Source organism: Cheilinus undulatus, linkage group 24 (assembly GCF_018320785.1).
Source record: "Cheilinus undulatus linkage group 24, ASM1832078v1, whole genome shotgun sequence".
NCBI lineage: Eukaryota > Metazoa > Chordata > Actinopteri > Labriformes > Labridae > Cheilinus > Cheilinus undulatus.
In genome coordinates this window covers 8951260-8971564 of record NC_054888.1, presented here as the reverse complement: position 1 = coordinate 8971564, position 20305 = coordinate 8951260, and the positions used below count along the sequence as shown (strand labels likewise).

The following is a 20305-nucleotide window of genomic DNA, read 5'->3' as shown; positions in this document are numbered from 1 at the left end:
ATGTTCAAACAAATTCCCCAAATATTGCAAAAACATGCAACTAAATGAAAAAAATATTCTAAAGCAAATCTACCCCAAAACTACAAATGAAACTGTCCAAAATATACAAACATATCCCTCACAATTTCTATGGAAATATTTGAAAATTCTCTCAAAATTCCTGTATCTTCCATAGCAACTTATCCCTTTGTGTGAGCTGTATACGCTTTAATGGACATTCTGGACCATTATCTAAAAAAATATGAATATGCAAAAAACAAAAACAAACAAACAAACAACAAAAACAATTACTGTGTTTAAAGAAGCCAAAATGTTGTGTACTCTAACAGGGCTTTTAGGAGGACATACCGTTAGTGGGAAGTGTCTGAGGGACTGAGTGTTTCTCGCTAACAAACATTGACTTCTAACAAATATCCAACCGAATGAATAGTGTTGTGGACAAAATGTTGGCAAACGTCATATAAATCAGTGGTTCTCAACCTTTGGGGTCACGCAACACTGGGAGGGGGTCACCAAATGCCTTTAAAAAACTAAGAATAGTTTTTAAATAACATTGTTGCCACCTTACACAAATTTTATCAAATGTTAACGATTTTTCATCACTTTTGAACACAAATTTTAACACATTTTGTCACTTAAAACCCATTTTTGTTCATTTTAAACCCTTCTCATCACTTTTTTCTATTTTTTCCACTTCTAAACCAATTGTTGCCACCTTCTGCCTCTGTTGACCCATCAACCACTTTTTACACCCCTTTTAGCCCATTTTAACCACAGTTAACCCATTTCTTCCAGTTTATATCAATTTTTATCCCATTCCAATTAATTTCCACCAATTTTTTTGCCCTTTCAAGCCATTTCAGACACTTTTTAATCCCCTTTTACCACTTGTTCCCCTTTTTTTTTTGCTACTTTAACCAATTCTTTGTTATTTTTTGCCACTTTAAACCCATTTATGTTTTTTTAAAAATCCAATTTCACCCCCTTTTCTACCATTTTTTCCCATTATTAACCAAATTAAGCCATTTTAATAATGTTTTTAAAAAAGCTGTTTTCATTTAAAGAAGACAAAATGAACAAATAAAGATATTTGTTTCTTTAATAAGAGTGGTTATTGTTCAGGTCAAATATAAAATATTTGTCTCCACACGACTATTCTTGAATGTTTAACCACCTTCAGGCACAGCGGGGGTCCCGGTCTCTGGCACCTTTATTTTGGGGGTTGCGGGCTGAAAAGGTTAAGAACCACTGGTATAAATGAGGTTTTTACCCCCGACCACAGATGGCGCTGTTCATAAAACGTATAACCGGTTTCAAATCAGCTTTCGCTGCTGATTTCGTCCTTCCGGTGCCCCCATAGCCCCACTCCCTCCCGATGCTAGCACCGTCGGGCTTGGCTGTGGGAGCGTAATGGCGGTGCACCGGGGACCCTCTACGAAATGGCTCTTCTCCCGGGAGCAGCTCGAAAACACGCCGTCTCGACGCTGCGGAATCGAGGCTGACAGGGAGCTTTCGTACCGGCAGCAGGCGGCCAACTTAATCCAGGACATAGGCCAGAGACTCAACGTGTATCCTTTCTGAAACGCAGCGGCTACCGGCCGACTGACGGGCTAGCGCGGGCTAGCGTTAGCTCACAAAAGCCGAAATGGAATAGGCTGTCAGAACTACTCACTGAAACCTCTGTAATTGCCCCAAATATCCCTCTGTCACCTGGAGAATCTCCTCTAACGGGGCGGACCATGTAACTCCCCCAGCATGACGCTATTATCTTCCTTGTTGGGAGAACTGAGGCCTACTTGTTAGCTTAGCTATTGTTTGTCAATGCAGACTGCGGGTTCTATTGTTAGCTTACCGTCTTGTGACACAAGTAAAAACGATTACCTATACAGATTGTAAGTGCTGTTTCCTCCCCCTCTTTAAGTTTATTTTTTCCGTTTGAAATTTTAACCACTAAATGGCTCGTGACTGGTCTGGTTTTATCTCACAGGTGCACGTTTTGCTAGCGCTAGCATTGCGCTAACGTGACATGTTTTCACCACCACGTATCCTGCCTTAACTCTAAACCCAGATCCCAACTTATTATTAACACCGCTATAGTATATATGCACAGGTTTTATATGATCCACTCCTTCACAAAATTCCATAGAAATGTAAGTATTGCATCAGCATTGGTGTAAATTCTGATTACGGGTGTTGATGCCTCTATAACTGGACTTGTTTTTCTCTTTCCAGATAATTTCCCAGACTACTTTGTTCCTGGCAGCCAAAGTTGAGGAGCAGCCCAGGAAGCTGGAACATGTCATTAAAATAGCCCATGCCTGCATTAACCCACAAGAGCCTGCCCTAGACACTAAGAGCAACGTAAGTGAAACAAAGCCAGCCACGACTGTCTTTAACCTCCTCTTCAGTTTTTCCTGCCCTTTCTGTTGTTGGCAAATCCTATTATTGACTAATGTGACTCTGTGAGGCTTTGGTGGGACAAGACAACACCAGCAAATGACAAAGTCAGACATGGCTCATACTGTTAGTCCGTTTTATGGGCATAGGCACATTCTTCAAATACATTCAGCCATCTGCATCTGGGGTTCAGTTTGTGGATAACAAATTACAACACGATGGTGCGAATAGTTTTACAGATGTTTAAGAAAATGGGTACAGGATTGTACGCTTCACTGAATATGGATTTAACTTCTGCTAAACAGTAAATGCATTTGAAGTTAGAAATGAATATGCTGGATTTGGACTTAGGCCGATCTCTATCATCAACAAAAATTGTCCATCACTCTCTGATGAAGATAACTGTGGGAATGGATGTCAGTTTCTATAACTCTTTCCTTACTCCAGATAATCTTGTTTACAGTCTGTCACCAGGCAAATCCATCTTCAGCACCAATCCACAACGTCTGAGCTGAGATGAAAAAGGCTCTGATCAATTAGCATCAACTGAAAATGAGGCGTAAGCTAAAGCCTGATTTATGCTTCTGTGTTGCGTTGACGGCGTAGCTACGTGTAGCCTGATGTGCACCTTTCAAAAATTCCTAACTGCGCGTTGCAGCGACGCAGACTACAAGGGTTGTGATTGGTCTGCTCAGAACGTCATTTCCAGCTGTTGCTTTTTCTGGTTTTTCTTTCCTGCAACTGCGCCATTTTTAAAGTTTTTGTGGAGCGGTGCAAGTGTTTCACTGATGGATCAAGTCCAGGAGAGAATAATCGAGGAGGTTAGGAAATATAACCACCTTTAACTCCTCCTCGAAGAACTACAAGGACCGCCAAATGGCAAATAACTCCTGACAAGAAATTCCAGGAACACAGGGCTAGAGGTTGCTGACTGCATGAAGTGGTGGAAACCACACACACACAGCCACACCCCCATAGCAGTGCAGAGCAACGCGTTCCCTTGATGCAGAACTTCGAATGGTCAACGACGGCGTCACATTGATGGCGCAGAAGCATAAATCAGGCTTAATGACATGGTTAAGCTTTACCGTGAGCTGTTAGCAATGGCTGCCTCCAGTGTAGCAGTTAGCTTGGATGTAGCAGTAGTTTTGTCAGAACTGGACTGCATTTCTTTATTAAATAAAGAGCAAAGAATTGCACAGGACTCAGGATGTTTTCACTCTTCTGCTGACCCGTTAGATTTCTGCCACGTTAGCCATTAGCTTGGATGTAGCTGTAGAAAAGCAGCAGTTTATTCAGACCTGGACCACTTTTCTGTATTAAAACAAGAGCAAAGAGTCACACCGAAAGCTTCTCTTTAGGGATGCATGATATTATCGACTTGTATCTATTGGCGGATATTAAATTTCTTCCTCTCATATTTACAACTGATATTTTGTCTGTAAAAACCTGCCAATATCAGCTGTAAATACTGGCTATATGAACAAACAAGTTGGTTGCAGTTTAGGCTTGATCAACAGATTTGTCTTTTTCTTGTTTATCATCATCCCTTACACTTTCATTTTTGTTTTAAAGGACTGAAAATTGTCATTTTGTTCATCCTCAAGCTTTAAATCATGTTTTTAAGAACTGAAGTTTTAGGTCCAATCTAAATATTGTTATCAGTATCAGTATTGGCCAAATTTATTCTATAAATATCTGCATATCTGATATCGGCATTAATCCAACACCATGCATCCCTACTTCTTCTAGTCAGGAAAGTTTTTTTTTTAAGTCTCCTGATAGGCTTCGGCATGAATTTTAGCCATCAACATGCTAGCCTGTACAGCTTAGATAAGCACCTAAGCTCCGCATGTCTGCTACCTCATGTGACAGAATGTTCATCCAATCATATTCTGAGAATTATTTGAAAACTCCCGCCCCCTCCCAAACGCTTTGTATGCGAGCTTTCCCAGATGAATATGAAATATATCCATGCAATAGATATGAAATAGTCTCTCTGATGTGTCAGGTAAGGTAATACACTCACCAGCCTCACATTATTGAGCGTCTGCCTCGAGCATCATGCAGGTGTATCTGTGATGGAGTGTAGAAATGCAAAGACTCCGCATTCACAGCGGTCAGATCTCTGGCTGTTGATGGTGATACCAGCCAGGATTTCTTTATTTTCTTTTCTGGTGTATTCATGACATGCAAAAAATGATGAGGTGCATGTGTTGAACCAGTATAGACACCAGATATGCTATGTGTTATTCTGCAGTGAAACCTACTGCTGTTATCATTTCTTTAATTGGTATTTTCTGCCTGTTTTTGCTCTCATGCTGTGAGGAAAATTACAGTCCAGTCTCTGAACTCATTGGCAGTCATCTCCCATCATTGTCTGATAGAACCTCTGGGAACGGAGGTGACTTTGTCTATAGTTCTGATTAAGCCAATGTTTCGTGTTAAACAACTTCCGGGCAAGATTTCCTTTTCCATATGGCGTTTATATCTACAGTGTAAAGGATTTTATTTATCTTTTTCCCTGGAGTAGCTCTGGTCATCCAGTAAGTCTCCATCCCACGGTAGAATGTATGTAAGATACCACAACTTTCGCTTGTTGATTTTAGTGATATAAGCCAGAAAAATAAACTAATTTTAATGTGATTTTTCTTCTAGTTAAGGTCAACTAAGTCTGCTGAAATAACTTGATGCAGATTTGTAAAAAGTTAAGCTTTTCCAGGACTTAAGAAATGAAGAAAAACTATTGATTGCATAGTTTTTAACCAGCTTAGGATCGAGTGGTTTCTGATAAATTTTAGGGTTGTGAAGCTCAATGCTGATTGGCCTTTCCAACACAGTGTAGTGAAGATTTGTGGCTCAAGTTTGATTTCTGATGGCTTGTTAGCTGTAATTGTTTTGCAGACATTTGTTTATTTAGACCAGGGGTGTCCAGACTTTCCCCCCTGGGGGCCACATACAGAAATATGCAAGGATGGTGGGGCCTCTTCGATTTAACTCACCTTGATATTAAAGTAAGTTAAACAAATATAATGCAAGTTGCTCAGGGATTGGGTATGCTGAGGTTGATAGTTGATGGCTGACATAGGAAAATAGCCAATCATTTTTAAGTATTTTGGGGAGGCCAATTAAATTTCAGGGTGCCCTGGTCGGCTCTGGCTAACATTGGCTCTTTGCTGCTGTAATCCATTAGGGTGTTATAAATCAAGATATCTTCATTATTTTGGTTGCCACTATGTTTACTATTTAAAGCAGTGATACTCCATGCATGGCTCTTCAGAAATTATCCATTGCCAGTTACATTAATCAGTTTGTACTCTAGGCTTTAATTGTTAAACTTTATATTTTTGTCTGTACATTTCCATTACCTTTATTTGCTAATTTCCCCCCCTTTTCCTGCCACTTTTAATCAATTTTGACTGCTTTTTAAGCCCAAGTTTGCCACTTCCTCTTGCCCCTTTTCACCAGTTTTTGCCTCTTTTATCCTGCTATTTGCAGTTTTTCCCCTTTTTTCCATTTTTTGCTCCTTCTTACCTATTTTCGCTGTCTTTTCCATTGAATACCACTTTTTCCCCTTTTTTGCCACGTTTGCCCATTTACGTCCCTCTTCACTCATTTTCTGCCACCTGTTAGTGTTATATTTGGTAACCATTTTTGCTACCTGTAACTATTTTTTTGTCATCCATTTCTTGCCACTTTTCTCCCCATTTTTACAATTTTTTGCCAATTATTTGCCACTCTTTGACCATTTTACCACCTAAACTTATTTTTATTGCCACTTTAACCCGTTTTCACCACTTTTCAACTGTTTTTGTGGCTCTTGCAAAAGTATTTTAGTTAGGACACCTCTGATTTAGACATAAAAATCATAAAAATGCAGTCAATTGGTGGTGGTTTGTCATCAAAGCAGACAAAGTTGCGCCTGGTTATTGGCCAACAGAACATGAGCCTGCTGATCCCTGATTGGTCGATACAGCTTGGATTTGGTTGAGCCGTATTCTCGTTGGTTTTCAAGAACAGTGCACATTTCCTCCAGGACAGGAGAACTGAATAATGTTTGATTGAAGTGATATTTTTCTTTTAATCATAGTAGTGAATTTATTTCAGTCTACTAACATGGAATAGCTCTGCAATCTCCTTTATAAATTCATTTAATTTGCCCTGCTATTTACAGTTTGATGGCTTTCTAAATCATCCATTTCCGCTCCTAATGCTTTTATTTTTCAGAGCTTGAATCATCAGTAACCGCTTGTTTGGAAGCAGATTTAAATTTCTCATTGATTTGTCTTTTTAGGCATTCCAGCAGCAGGCACAAGAGCTTGTAGCACTGGAAACAATAGTGCTGCAGACGCTGGGTAAGTCCTCTTTAAGCCTCAGCTCTGCAAACCCCACCAAACAGGCATGTTGACAATAGATTCTGACTTCCCAAATCTGAAACAGACAGCACAGAGGTTTCTCTTTTTATCAAATGTGCACCACAGTTTCATGCTGACATCACGCTTGCACTTGTGGCTGATGGTCTCTGTTCTTTTTCTTGATTGCAGGGTTTGAAATAACAGTTGATCATCCACACACAGATGTTGTGAGGTGTTCCCAGCTAGTGCGAGGTAAAAAAAACTTCTTTTTCTCTCTTTATTGCAGCTCAAACTGTTTTAACTTTAATTCTTTTAAATTCCTCTACTCTGGTCTAAAGTGAACTTTCTCCTTCTTTTACAGCAAGCAAGGATTTGGCACAGACTTCCTATTTCATGGCTACCAACAGGTTATTATCCTGTTCCCATTATTGCACTGTAATGGCACACTATAGCTTCCTGTCCTGCAGGGCCCCCCTTCCTGTGTCCAACGCCCTGTTTGCGCCTGGGTCCTGGGAACCCCCAGAGTGGGGCAGTACCAGTCCGGCTGCTCTGTGCGGTGTATTGTACAAGGGCTCTGTGTTGGCACATAGGGGTTGAATGCACTATGTGGAGTGTAGTGGTGCTGTTTACCTCTCAAGGTTGTTTGGTACGGAGTGCATATGTCTAAAAAAACGAAAGCACAAACGGTAGCCTGAATATAGATTGCCACTAAAGATTCTTAAACTTATAGAGTCCTTTGGTAAGTATAGTTTACCATTCTTTTTTTGATTTTTGTCAATTTTATTTTAATATAACTTTCACCCCAAAAGAGCTAACAAACACCAAACTATACTGCAAACTGATTCCTGTTCTGTTGTTTAATCACCAACTCTAAATATAAACACAAAAACCAGTAGAAGTGGAGCTAAACTTCCTAATTTTGATGGACTGGGTTGTGTAAATCCACATTTTTCAAAAGAGAATTTTACTGGATTAGACCCAAGAAATATGGAGCGGCATCTCTTGTGACCCATCTATGATGTTAAAAATAAATCAAACATCTTTTTAAGAAACAACCATCTAAAAATAAATTAAAACACTTTTGACTAGAGCTTTAGCACAGCTCCATTTCTAAAAAAATTGGGACGCTTTATAAAATGTCAAACTGAATGCAGTGATTTTTAAACCTCATTAATCCACATTTTATTCACAGTAGAACATAAAAGCATACCAGATATTAAAACTGAGACATCTCAAGATTGCATGAAAAATAAGAGCTCATTTTGAAGTTGATGGCAGCAACAAATCTCAAAAAAGTAGGGACAGGGCCATGTTCACGTCCAGAATTGTTATGCAGATTTGTGCCTCCGCGATGCTTGCATTTTGACTTTGCAGTGGTCCCAGAACAACTTCTTTAAAGTCAGTGAGGTCAGCTTTTATAGTTTTCTTAACGTCACTTTTGAATTCACTTATCTCCCGTTTCATGTCTCGTTTAGTCTTTCAACTAGCATAGCGTGTTCTGGCTAGCTTCACCTGTCGCTTCGTTGTCGCTAGCCTCCCTCTGCTCAGTCATGTCGGTCATGTCAGAGTTTTCTCTCGTTTCACCCATTTTCTTGTTAGTCTTACGTCTCCTTTGTGATTTCCCCCCTCTCATACCTAACTTAGCCTGATGAAATATCATATTTATACCGAGGAGGTTCCTATTTTGAAACAGACTCTGAGGAGCTCAGCTCACATGCTGCAGCCCCCCCTGAAGTCCCAGACAAGCATAGCATCACCTCTTCTGTTAACAGTCTATAACATCTGGGAAGTATGAAGATCAGTTGCTGGAGTCTTTGGAGAAAAATGTTGTCCCTTTCTCGTCTGTTATAGGCTTCTAGCTGCTCAGCGGTCCCGGGTTTTTCTCGGATTTTTCGTTTTTGTAATGCGGGAAACGTTTTCTGTTGTATAGCTGATACCAGCTGCGATTACATGAGCATTTTTTTCACAGTCCAATTGAATTTGTTCTGAGCAGAGTATAAACATCTCTGTTAACATGGGCGCTAAAAGATGATCCGATTCAGATGTGTTTGCTCATGTGTCGTACATGCAATCTAAATGAAACTGCTCTGACATACGAAGCATCATCCCTCCAGACTCACTTGTTTTTTCAACTAAATATTGGATTGTTTTGCTATCGTATCTGTGCCTTATATTACCTGATCAATGATCTGGTGCTCTTTTTAAGCTTCAAGTAAAAGCTGTCACGGCAACAAACCAGTTTCATTTTGCTCCCGCCATGTTTCTTTTCATGGACGCTGAACGATGATCGGCATAAACCACCCCTCTCGATCAGAATGAAATTTCTTCCCAGATGAGCCAAATCTGAGGAATTATTTCCAAATGAAGTGTTTATATGAAGCATTTTTATTCTGATCAGGCATTTATTTATTTATTACCTCACTGCTGAGACTGCTGATTTAAGACGGCCAAATTTTGGAAGTAGACGATCCCAGCAGATGATAAACTGAAGTGATATGCACAGTGCAGTGCACCTTTTCTATAGTGTTATTATAATAATGTGTATAAAACTCAATATACTATGTTACCCAAGTCTGCTTGAAATACTTACAGTAGGTTTTGTACCACTGAACTCTAAAATTTGCTTACATGTTTGTAGGGATGTAGCGGCATCCACATCACACGTTACTGTATTTATTGTGGTAGACTAGGAAACTATTTTACTTTGAATATGACCATATGTGAAAAAAGTGCTGTAGGTGTGCATTAGGTTTGAAAATAGAAACTTTTACTTTGCTCCAGTGTTTACTAACTTTATAAAACCTTTGGTGTAGGTTAGGCTGTAGGCACTTGCAGATAAACTCACTGATGCATGTTGTGATCTGTTGAGCCCTTGCGCTGTCGTTGGGAAGTGGGATTGTAAATGCTTCCTTAAAAGAAACCCGACATGATCAGATAAATTCACCTAATTGGAAAGATATCTTTATCTCTCATATGTATATCAAACAAAAAAACTCATTACATATCTGCATTTTGAGTAAATTTGAGCCCAGAAACTTGCCAGTAGGTCGCCATGTTTTGTTGTGCACATGATGTAACTTGGCCAGAACGTTCCACGGTCGTGCCTGTGCAGTAACCGGTTGTTTTAGGCTGGCATGTTTTCACAGCTTTCATACCAGGCGCGTGTTGGCTTTGACTCCCTGCTGTCAAAGCGCCGTCAGTACTTCACTAAACCTCCCTACGCGTGACTTGATTCGGTGTATAGTGGAGGCGTGCTCAGAATAAAAGCATTATGCAGAAACGAACGGAGTTTCTCCAAAGAAATGCTAAAGCAGGCTTTTACTTTGAAAAGCACAAACTGGAAATGTTTTTGTATTGTGTTTATCTTAACCTGCAACATGGTGTACCAGTGTGGAAATCAAAGGTTTAAAAAAATAGACATTTGGAGGACAGCTATATTAAACAGGCATATTTTAGCTAGTGCCCTTCATCAAGGTCGACCTTAAATCTTGTGTATCAGCGTGTGATGCTGCCCTCAAGCAGATTTTCTGTCTGAAAGGGCCAGTTAAGGCATGGTAGAGGAGTGCTAAGGCTAAGTGACTTCACACTACCAGTGCGGATCAAAACATGGCGGCCTCCCGGTGAGTTTTAGTTCAAATTTACTTAAAATGTGGGTATCTAGTGAGTTTTTTTTTCAATATATAGAAATATCTATCCAAAAATTTTGTCTGATCATGCAGGATTTCTTTTAAGAAAACTTCCTATGGGTTTGTACCACTGAAATTTGCATACTGATGGTTTCATGAACCACAACTTTACTGATGACTGCTCTTGCTGGAATTCTTACCACACTGAGAATCAATATTTTCAGTAATCACGGGTGAATTTTCGCTCTATCCAGTAGGAATAAATGGTAATACCTTATACAGAGGTGTTGAAGATTAGTCACGATTTTGCTCTCTTTACTGTCCTGAAGATGGTGCTGCGTAATGAGCGGACATTTATAATGAATGCCCTGAGAGTATGTCCATTTCCACCAGCAGCACCACTGCCTGTGTGTGAATATGTCTTAAAATGATGACCAAACTCCTGTTAATGATGTCGGACTGATTTGACAAATGTGCGTATATACCAGCGCATACATCCTTGTGCGCCACGGTACGGCTGGCACCACGGTACGTCTTCTCTAGTCAATCAGGCTGTAATGTGATCAAAGTTAAAAAATTCTTATTTGTGGGTGTCGATCAGTGATGAGAAATAAACATTTATCGATACCAAACATGCAGCAGCAACACCAGACACAATTAAACCATCAAAGGTTTTTAAAAAATGTAAAAAAGGAACTTTGCTCCTCTGTACTGAAATAGTTTAGTGTACTGAGTGTAAGAAAAAAGCAACTAAAAATCACTTCCAATGCTCCTGTAGACCTAAAGCATTTTGATAAAAGATTTAATGAAACTCACGTGGAAGTGCACGCTCTGCTTGCAGTTCTTGTGGATGCATCAGTGTTAATTTCATCGACAAAAACTCTGGACTAAAAGTGTTAAGTGTTACACCTCACGACTTTTGGTGCGATTTCAGAGTCGCAGACAAATTCCAGAGTTGGAGTAAAATTTGGAGTTTTGCTGAAGTTGCAGCACACAATCTCAAAGGTTGTGGACGACGGTCGCGTCACTGAAAACACAATTTGCGTACGACCAGATTACAGACTAACAACAATACCAAACAGAAAAACTCAAATCAAGTCTTGTAACCACCTAGCAACTGAGATGACGGGAGCTAGCTGCAACTTAGACTTTCATGGTTTTGCTCTGACTTTTGAAGTTTGTGGGCCACTTTAGCCTCGTTTCCACCAGGTGGTCCAGTTTGAGTACGGTTAGGTATGGTTTGGTACACTGAACACCAACATAGTTTGCGTTCCAACAGACCCTCATACCCTTAGTTGGTGGGCGGGCTTTAAAGGCTATGAATGTGAAGTCACATGCAGCACGAGTCTGCTGGTCCAGCTGCAGAGCTGTAGGAGATTAGTGACAGAAATCAGCAGGGAAATAAGCATTTAACGGCTTTGTTACAGCTGAAGGTGCTTTTTAAAGAAATAACTAAACTGTGGATCTCTGAGTCCAAATGTCCCTGATTTAAGCAGATTTAGTCAGTTTTTCTCACACTTTTGCCTGCTCCTCAAAGAGCAGACTTAACTTGTTTTGCAGCAAGTGCTGCGCGGTCATGTCATACTCTGATATGACGTCAGTGCAAACCCCTTTTGTTGTGTGTGCAGCTCTACCTTTTTGGGATGGATAGGTAAAATATAATCACCTGGCAGTAATACCATATACCTCGGTTAAATTAAGGGAGGGTATAACTGTATTAAAAAAAAAATTTCCCTATCCTATCGTATCCTATCCACCCTATTCTACTATCCAGCACACCTGATAACACTGTCACGGTCCTGATTTCACACAAGCTAGCTGAGCAGGTTTTGTGACTTACTCGTTCCATGCATCCAAGTTTTAAAAAATTCTTTTTTTTTTTAAGTTTTTAACCCCTTAGTATTTTTATTGTTAAGCTTTAGATTCAGTACACTGGAGCCAGTTTGCAGTGTAGTTTGGGATTTAGAGTGCAGAGAAAATTAACCTTAGAACCCTTGAAGCCTGATTATTTGTTTGGCATCAAACGTCAGTGTTTCTCAGTCTGAAAATTCCCCTGTGTGATGTCGACCTTTAGCAATGATGGTGCTGGGATATCCTTCATAATACTCTTCATAACACGCTTTTAAAGCTCCTGTGAGGAACTTCTGGGTATGTTTTCATTTTGTGGACACACTTGTCTCTTCTCTTGTTGCAAGAAATATTCTGCTTACAGTCAAGCGTGTCAATAAGTTATTCTATGAAAAATGTAAACACAGAGCTTTTATTTACCTGTGAAATGCATTTTACATAACGCATATTTAATACCTTTTTTACCATCTAAATGTGGGTGTGTCCGACATACTAAGCCAAGTGTTGCATGACTGCCAGTGCAGCCATGCAAACTCAAGTCTAAAACTCTTCACAGGAGCTTTGAATTTTATTTATTTGCTTATTTTGAGACATGATCCGTAATAATCCACAGTAGAAGATTGAGAAACACTGCTTTAATGTTCTAAAAATTCCCCCACTTTTTACATTAAAAATAAAGGCAATACTACCGCCCAATAGAGCATTTGAATATGAAACTGTAGGAACATGTCCTAACAATATAGGTTGTCTATGTTCCAGTTCTACGAGGTAAGGCTGTTTGTAATGAGGTCAAAATGACTGTGTTAAACTTGTCTGTTTACAAGTTTAGTATACATGTTTATCAGTGAACCCTTTAGTTAACGGTTCTTTCTCTCTTTTGTTTCTTGTCATCTGTTGCAGTTTGCACCTCACCACCTTCTGCCTGCAGTATCGGCCCACAGTCGTGGCGTGCGTCTGCATCCATCTGGCCTGTAAGTGGTCCAACTGGGAGATCCCCGTGTCGACAGACGGCAAACACTGGTGGGAGTACGTGGACCGGACTGTTACGTTACAGCTGCTGGATGGTAGGAGCACCCATCCTTGGTTTGTTTGTATCTGAAGCTTCAAAAACAACTCCTAGTTTCATCGGTAAATCGCTCTGGAGTGGAGGAATTTAGAAAAGTGATAAAAGGAGGGAGAACAAGGTATTTCCTCAGGTTTGGCTGCAAGGGAAGTGAAGGGATGAAGCAACATAAATGAGTTATGGTCACATTTGTAGCATTTATACAGCGAAATAAAATCAGTTTATCAAAGGACGCATGCAACAGCAGAGTTTTCCCTCTCTGTTTATCTGTAGAGTCTGTATCAGACAACACACACACTACTTCTGCTGCATCAAGAGGAGAGAGGTTTTTATTGATGAATGATCTCTTAAGGCGGTTGTATATGAAGGAAAATGTAGACGTAGTCGATCTAACATGTCCTTAGGCTGACATGTAGACCAAATATTTACAATCAGAGGAATTATGGAAGAAGAAAATAAAGTGTATAAAAAGCTGTTTTTTTCTAATTATCATTGTCATGTACAGACGCACTGAGCTCTATTACTGTTTATCCAAGTCTCCTTTAACATTTGACTTCGCTTTAATTTGTGCTTCTTGGGTGGATTTGACTTCAAGTTGTAGTTTTATAAAGCAGAAAGTTATTTGGATTCCAAAATGAATTCACAACAAATTGAACCAAATTGAATCAGATCAGCAGAATCATTCTGTATCTGAATCGTCTGTGAATCAAATTGAGCCTCTGAGTTGAGATTCAAATCAAATTTTTTTGAGAAGGAGAGATTCTGACTCCTACTAACGGGGCTTGTGACAAAGTTTGGGAGCGTTGTTCAACTCTGATGTGCAAAAATGAAAATTGTCCTGTAGCAGTATAAAGCTGCTGTTATGATTGCATGCTATTCCCATTTCTTCTAGGAGTGGGCAAAATGGAAAAAAAGTGAAATCACAACTTCTTTTATAGCCAGATCACAATCTCAATTTTATCATGAATTTTTCCTTCCATTTTAAGACAAATTTGTGAGTTAATGACCAGAAAAACAACCTTTTTCCATATATAATTTTTCAAATGCAGTAATACTGTAAGCAAAAGTCAGGATTTTTTCAGTTTTCCTCTGCAGCAACCTGTTTTCCAATGCATTAATTATTAGGTCTGGGGGTCTGAAGGTCTTCTGCCTGAATATTTAGGGACCAGACATTTCAATTTGCATTTTCTGCACCACTTTAAAATTCTGATTTGTGTCTTTTTGTGTGTTTTTAATTCTACTTAAGTGTCCATCAGACTTTGATTTCCATTTTTAAGTGTGTGGACTAAAAATAGAATTCCTTTACACTAGTAGCCTGCTCATATGCATTTTTATATCACAGAGTCACTTCAGCCTTTTTATAGATTGCCAAAATAAAATTTAAGCATAACCCTGAATATGATTAATATCTGAGACATGTTTATGCAGTTTTTTATTATTTATATTAATATACTCATAATATTAGAATATAATAACAATAAAAACAGTAATACAAAAATAAAAAATACAAGGAAGACATCATAATTCTGGGTACGTTTCTATTAGTAATTTTGATTTTTTTTTCTCAAAAGAGGCTGGGGAAACATTAATCCACAGTGGTGAATGAATTAGATGATTAGACTGTGATGAGTCCTGACATGGGCTGCATTTCACAGTCGTACTTGTCTGTTGCTCACAATGAAGAAGAGAGGATGTGGATGCAGGCTGAGATGCTGCAGCCGTATTAATCGAGGCTAAGGAAATACAGGGAAATCAGCGGTTAAACTGTCACAGATTTTCTAATAAAGATCAATGTCGGGACCTCCTAGACATCACTGCCTCTCTCCATAAAAAGACGCTGATAATATAAAGTTTCACTCATTCTGTTGTCCTGATATTTACTTGTCAGATGGAAAGGCTTGTAAAGAACTTGGGCCACTTTCCTTCACCGACCATGGTGTTGAACTCATCAAAAGAGCTCATCAAAAACAGTTCAACAGTTTTTTTTCTTTTGCACATCGATGGTTTAGAAAACCAAGGCACAGCTTTGTATTAGGCTGTTAGAAAACTTAAGTTTCAGTTTCATTCGCAGCTGTGAATCACCACTGCGTCAGGAAGCAGCCGATATATTCTGAGATCTTCCTATCGCGCACTCCTAATCCTCAGTCTTTTATTTATTTTTTTATTAATCATGCTAACGGTTAAAGGTGCTTCATTTTGGTTCAATGTCGCGTACAATACTGTTATTCTTTGAGCTCATGTCCCCTCTTGCAATAGCTGATGGATGTTTTTGTACCAGTGATAGGTCACAGAGCCCGTGAGACTCAAAAGCAGTATTGAACCAGGTATTCACTCACCTGGTTTTGATCTCATCCAGTTACCGGCCACCATTGTTTAATGGCTTGCAGTACGACTAAACCCCGCCCACATCTGCTGCCTGATTGGTCTGGTCAGAAACGAGCATTTGGGCTTAAAACTTTGCAAGATGGAGCTGCCAGATGACATGCATTAGCTTTGCAAGGTTTCACCTCCTCCTGTCTAGTGACTTTTCCTTGCTTCAATCACACATCAGCTCACTCTGAAAATGGAGTTAAGGGCTGGCAGGAAATTCCTTGTTAAAAAAAAAAAAACCTTGGCTTTTCACGAGTGCAGCTTGTCTCAATTAAACTTCAGGCTGTTTTCAGTGTTTTTTATATGTGAGAAAGGTCACTGCAGTGTGAAGCAGTCCAGTGTAATGATTGTGTAAGAGTAAGAAATAATCCTGCATGATGGTGTTTTAAGTGATTCTATTGTCTGCCTTTTCCAGAACTCACACACGAGTTTCTTCAGATTTTAGAGAAGACGCCAAGCAGACTGAAGAGGATACGAAACTGGAGGGTATGTTGTAACTACCATGATAAAGAGATGTATATTTAGCATGACTGGACAGTTTCTCAAGTTAAAATCTGTTTCAGGCCATTCAAGCTGCTAAGAAGCCAAAGACAGAGGGCCCATCCGTGGATAGTGCCTTCCAGGGGACATCCCTCGACAGCCTTCCTGGTGTCACCAACTCCTTCTTCCCTTCCACGTCTGGATCTGACTCTTCGGACATCCCCTCCCTGAACAGCATCACGGCCCCCTACTCGTCTTACCAGCCGCTCAGCGACCACTCAAAGTCCTGTGGTTACGACCAGTTTTCCGAGCCTCACCACTCAGACTTCACGCTGGTGAAACACGAACACAAAGCTGCAGGCGGGTCGAGCGGCAAACACCAGCAGCTCGGGACAAACGCCGCAGCCTTTACACGACCTCAGAAAGTCTTGACTCTTGAAAAGTACAGAGAGAAACACGCAGCGGCCGAGCTGGCGTTGCAGAACGGTATAAAAGAGGAGCAGAGCACAGACATGTACGCCCCACCCCCCACTCTGTCCACGCACCACCACAAGAAACGCTCCCAGCAGCAGCAGGCCAGCCAGTCGGGCGACAGCAGGAGGGAAAAGTCCAGCTCGAAAAAGAGCCGGCTGCCTTCTGCTTTCGCTGAGAACGGCTCTGCCACCAGTGAGGAGCTTAAGATGAGAATCAAGGTTTCATCTGAGCGTCACGGAGGCTCAGAGCAGGGCGGGAGTGGAAAAGACAAGCACAAAGAGCACCACCGTCACTCAAAACACAGCCACTCGCACGCTTACTCAATCAGCGGGAACGGCAGAGGGACAATAGACAATGCCTCCTTATCCCTACGAGCTCCCAGCGGCCACTGCAACGATGTGGGCTCGTCCGGCTCATCTCGAAAGAGGCCTCACTCTGACGCCGGAAACCACAACCACAACCACCACCACTCATCGAAGAGCAGCAGGAGCTCCAAAGGAAGCCTCGGCTCGTCCCACTACGCGTCAGAGAGCGGCCCGAGAATGATGGAGCACCACGGCCACGACGGAACAAACGGCATGCTGACATCCAATGGCCAACACACTGACTACAAAGACACTTTCGACATGCTGGACTCTTTACTAAGTGCCCAAGGAATGAACTTGTAACCCTCAGAGTCCGGTGTTGTCTAGATTAAGGTATTACCATGTTTAATAGAATTTTAAAAAATGAATTTATTTGTCTTAAATTATGATTTCTGCATCGCCCTCAGTCGTGTCCACACACTGATCATTGATGACTCTTGTAAAGCTGTCAGAAATGTAAAATTACATGCATAGAGCTGTGTACAACTAGCTTGCAACAAAAACACAAAACCATGAAGTTTCAAAAAAGGTGGCTGGAAAGATTTTAAACATTCTTTTAACATGATTTTAACCTGCATGTTTTCAGCCACAAAAGGGAAGACATAGCTAGTGTCTGCAGCCATCTTGACAGTTTACACTTTTTTTTTTTTCCTTTTTGTATGTTACAACATCCTGTTCCACTAAAAATCTCAGGTCTTGAACTTTTTTGATATGAGAATGAATCTTCCTCTGTTTGGGTTTATTACCTTTATCCGTGGAGATGTTATCACCTCGTCCATTTGCTGACGAAGACTGGCAGAACTCGTCTCTGTCATAGGAAACATGGTCTGCTTATTTTTCAAAGTCAATAGTTTAAAAAAAGAAACTCATCCAAACGTGAGGCCGGCTCGTCTATCTGCTGTCTATTTAGACTTCCAAGGCCACACCTGAATTTAATGTGCAGACTCATTTAGAGCTACAAAGGAACTTTACATAACATCTGCTGTGAAAGTGCATTTAAGATATATCGGCTAAAACTGCAAAAGGGCCTTGTGATTGTACCTTGTCAAGCGCTATTCAGTATGATTAATGTTATTACTATCAGAAAATACAGATCTTAAAATAAGATTGTGTATATAGGACTGTAGTTGAGATTTAAAATGTTGGTTTCTTGCATCAGTCCAAACTTTCTCCATTCAGTGTATAATGAAATCTAAAGCAGACTGTATTGATGAACATATCCTCGATTTGTGTATTTGGAGCCCAAATAAAGGTGTAAAAGTGAATATTAGTGATTTTCCCATTTTTCTCTTGCGTTAAATTACATCAAGTTTTATATGTACACTGAATTTCTAGTGTAGGTCAGGCTGCTTATTTGCAATGCTAGTGGTTGAATTATTCCATGGTTTATCGTCCGAATGGCATTTTTAAAGGGGACGTGCAAAAATCTATTTTTCAGGCTTTTTTAACAAAAATATGTCCACAATCCCCTCAAGTACCAGAAAAATCCATTCCCTTCCCCCACCTTTCAGAAAATGTGTTCTAAAACAAGCCGTTCTCAGATTTTCCCCTCATGATGTCATGTGGAGAGTTAGCTCCGCCCCCAGATTCGGTTGGCCCTCCCTGCTTGGAAGAAAGTTCCGCCCTCCTCTCCTGTTCTGGATCCGGAGAGCTACATCCATTAAGCTACATCCATTCCTTGAGAGGGGCGGAGTCAGACAGCGCTAACATTTGACACAGAAACAGCTCGTTCTGAGCAGGGCTGAAACAGTGGGGTTTTTAGACGTGGAAAAATCCAATACTTTAGTGTTTTTTCAGCACCAGACATTACAGGGGGTTTTTTTGGGACCTCTCAGGCCGATATATAAACTGGTCTGAAAGGGGTAAAATTTGTCCCCTTTAATCGAAACCCAAGTGTAGTTTTAGTGAAGTGGACAACAAGGAAGAAGTTCAATTGTATCTTTACACAGAATATTTCAAACAATGGCAGCCTACATGTGAATCAGAATCGTTCGCTTATGCAACAAGGAATTCCAGAAAGCTTTGTTCTCAATGTGCGGTAAACATAACCTATAGAATTAAATTTTTTAAAAGTATAAAAATTAAGATTTGAATATGTACAAGCTCTTGTAGGTATTTCTCGTATATACGAGTCTGTGGGCATTGAGAGATGTGTAATGATCAGAGTACAAACAGGTAAGGATGCAGGCAGATTAACAAAAGGTAGATATGATGATTTAAGATCGTTGATTTAGTGCCATGTGCATATGAAGCGAGGCATTTTACCGCAGTGAGTTTTCTTACAGTAGTTGAGTTACAGTGCGTAGATTAACTATTTGCAGCATTTGAGTACGGTAAAAAGTGTAAATTAGTTATTAGTATGGTAGGTAAATCAATTAGTGCAAATTTGCATAAGAAGTGAGGCATTTTACCGCAGTGAGCCTCATTTCAACAATGGAATTGTTGAATTGAAAGTCCTTGTCGCATAAGCATACTTGGACAATCAAGCTGAATCTGATTTCTACACCTCACTATGCTTCTCTAGTCTCAGGGATACATCTCACAAGCACATTTGCACTAATTAATCTACTAATTATATCAATGTTTCTTGTGAAAGCTTCAATTTTAACGCAACAAGTACTTGGACTCTGGTTAGCTTGCCTCTCAATGTATCAAAATATCTACAAGCTTTGCCTCTATTGTTTTGTTGCTTTTGCCAATAGGAAAAATCAGATTTTACTGTTCAGGTACTTAGTATAACTATATTTTCAGCTGACTGCAATAGTTCTAAATGTTTTCCACTCTTTTTTTTTTTTGCATAACCCCTGCCAATACGTGTCACGAGATACCAGGGCATTGCTTGATCTAGGTAACAGCAGCATTGGGTGCTTGTGAGTGAACAGAACAAGTCCACTGCGCCACCGGTACCTTTCACACTAGGGGATTTCTCCTGGCGCATTTATCACCTTCATTTGGGATGTTGGACTTTAAAATTCACAACCTCCTCCCTACGCAGCAGAGAACTGTTGAAGTCTTCCAGAGGTTTTCCCCAAGCCTTAGGAGGACTTGAACCAGCAACCCCCTGATTACCAGACAGCCCGCTCTCTCCCAAGGCCACAGAGAAAGACACTTGCTCAAGTCTTCCAGAGGTTTTTATATTCTCCCTTCAGACTGAAATCTTGAAAACCAAACCATGGTAAGATTTGAACACACAGTCTCTCTAGCCTACAGGAACAGACACTTGCAATGGTCTTCCAGGGGTTCTTTATTTGGAGTCAAAGCCTTAATAAGATTTGAACCTGCAACCTTCAGGCTCTAAGCCAGACCTCTCTTCCTCTTGGCCGCAGA

The 20305-nt window shown here is 40.3% G+C and overlaps 1 protein-coding gene across 1 annotated transcript; it reads left to right on the top strand.

The window, feature by feature from the left end:
- The first annotated feature begins 1342 nt into the window (after positions 1-1342).
- Positions 1343-18243, top strand: ccnt2b (cyclin T2b). The gene is made up of 9 exons (XM_041781642.1): positions 1343-1568; positions 2069-2150; positions 2233-2361; positions 6692-6752; positions 6942-7004; positions 7114-7159; positions 13127-13290; positions 16075-16145; positions 16223-18243. The coding sequence occupies exons 1-9, from the start codon at positions 1411-1413 to the stop codon at positions 17279-17281; spliced, it is 1833 nt and encodes a 610-aa protein (XP_041637576.1). The 5' UTR covers positions 1343-1410; the 3' UTR covers positions 17282-18243.
- Positions 18244-20305: the final 2062 nt, after the last annotated feature.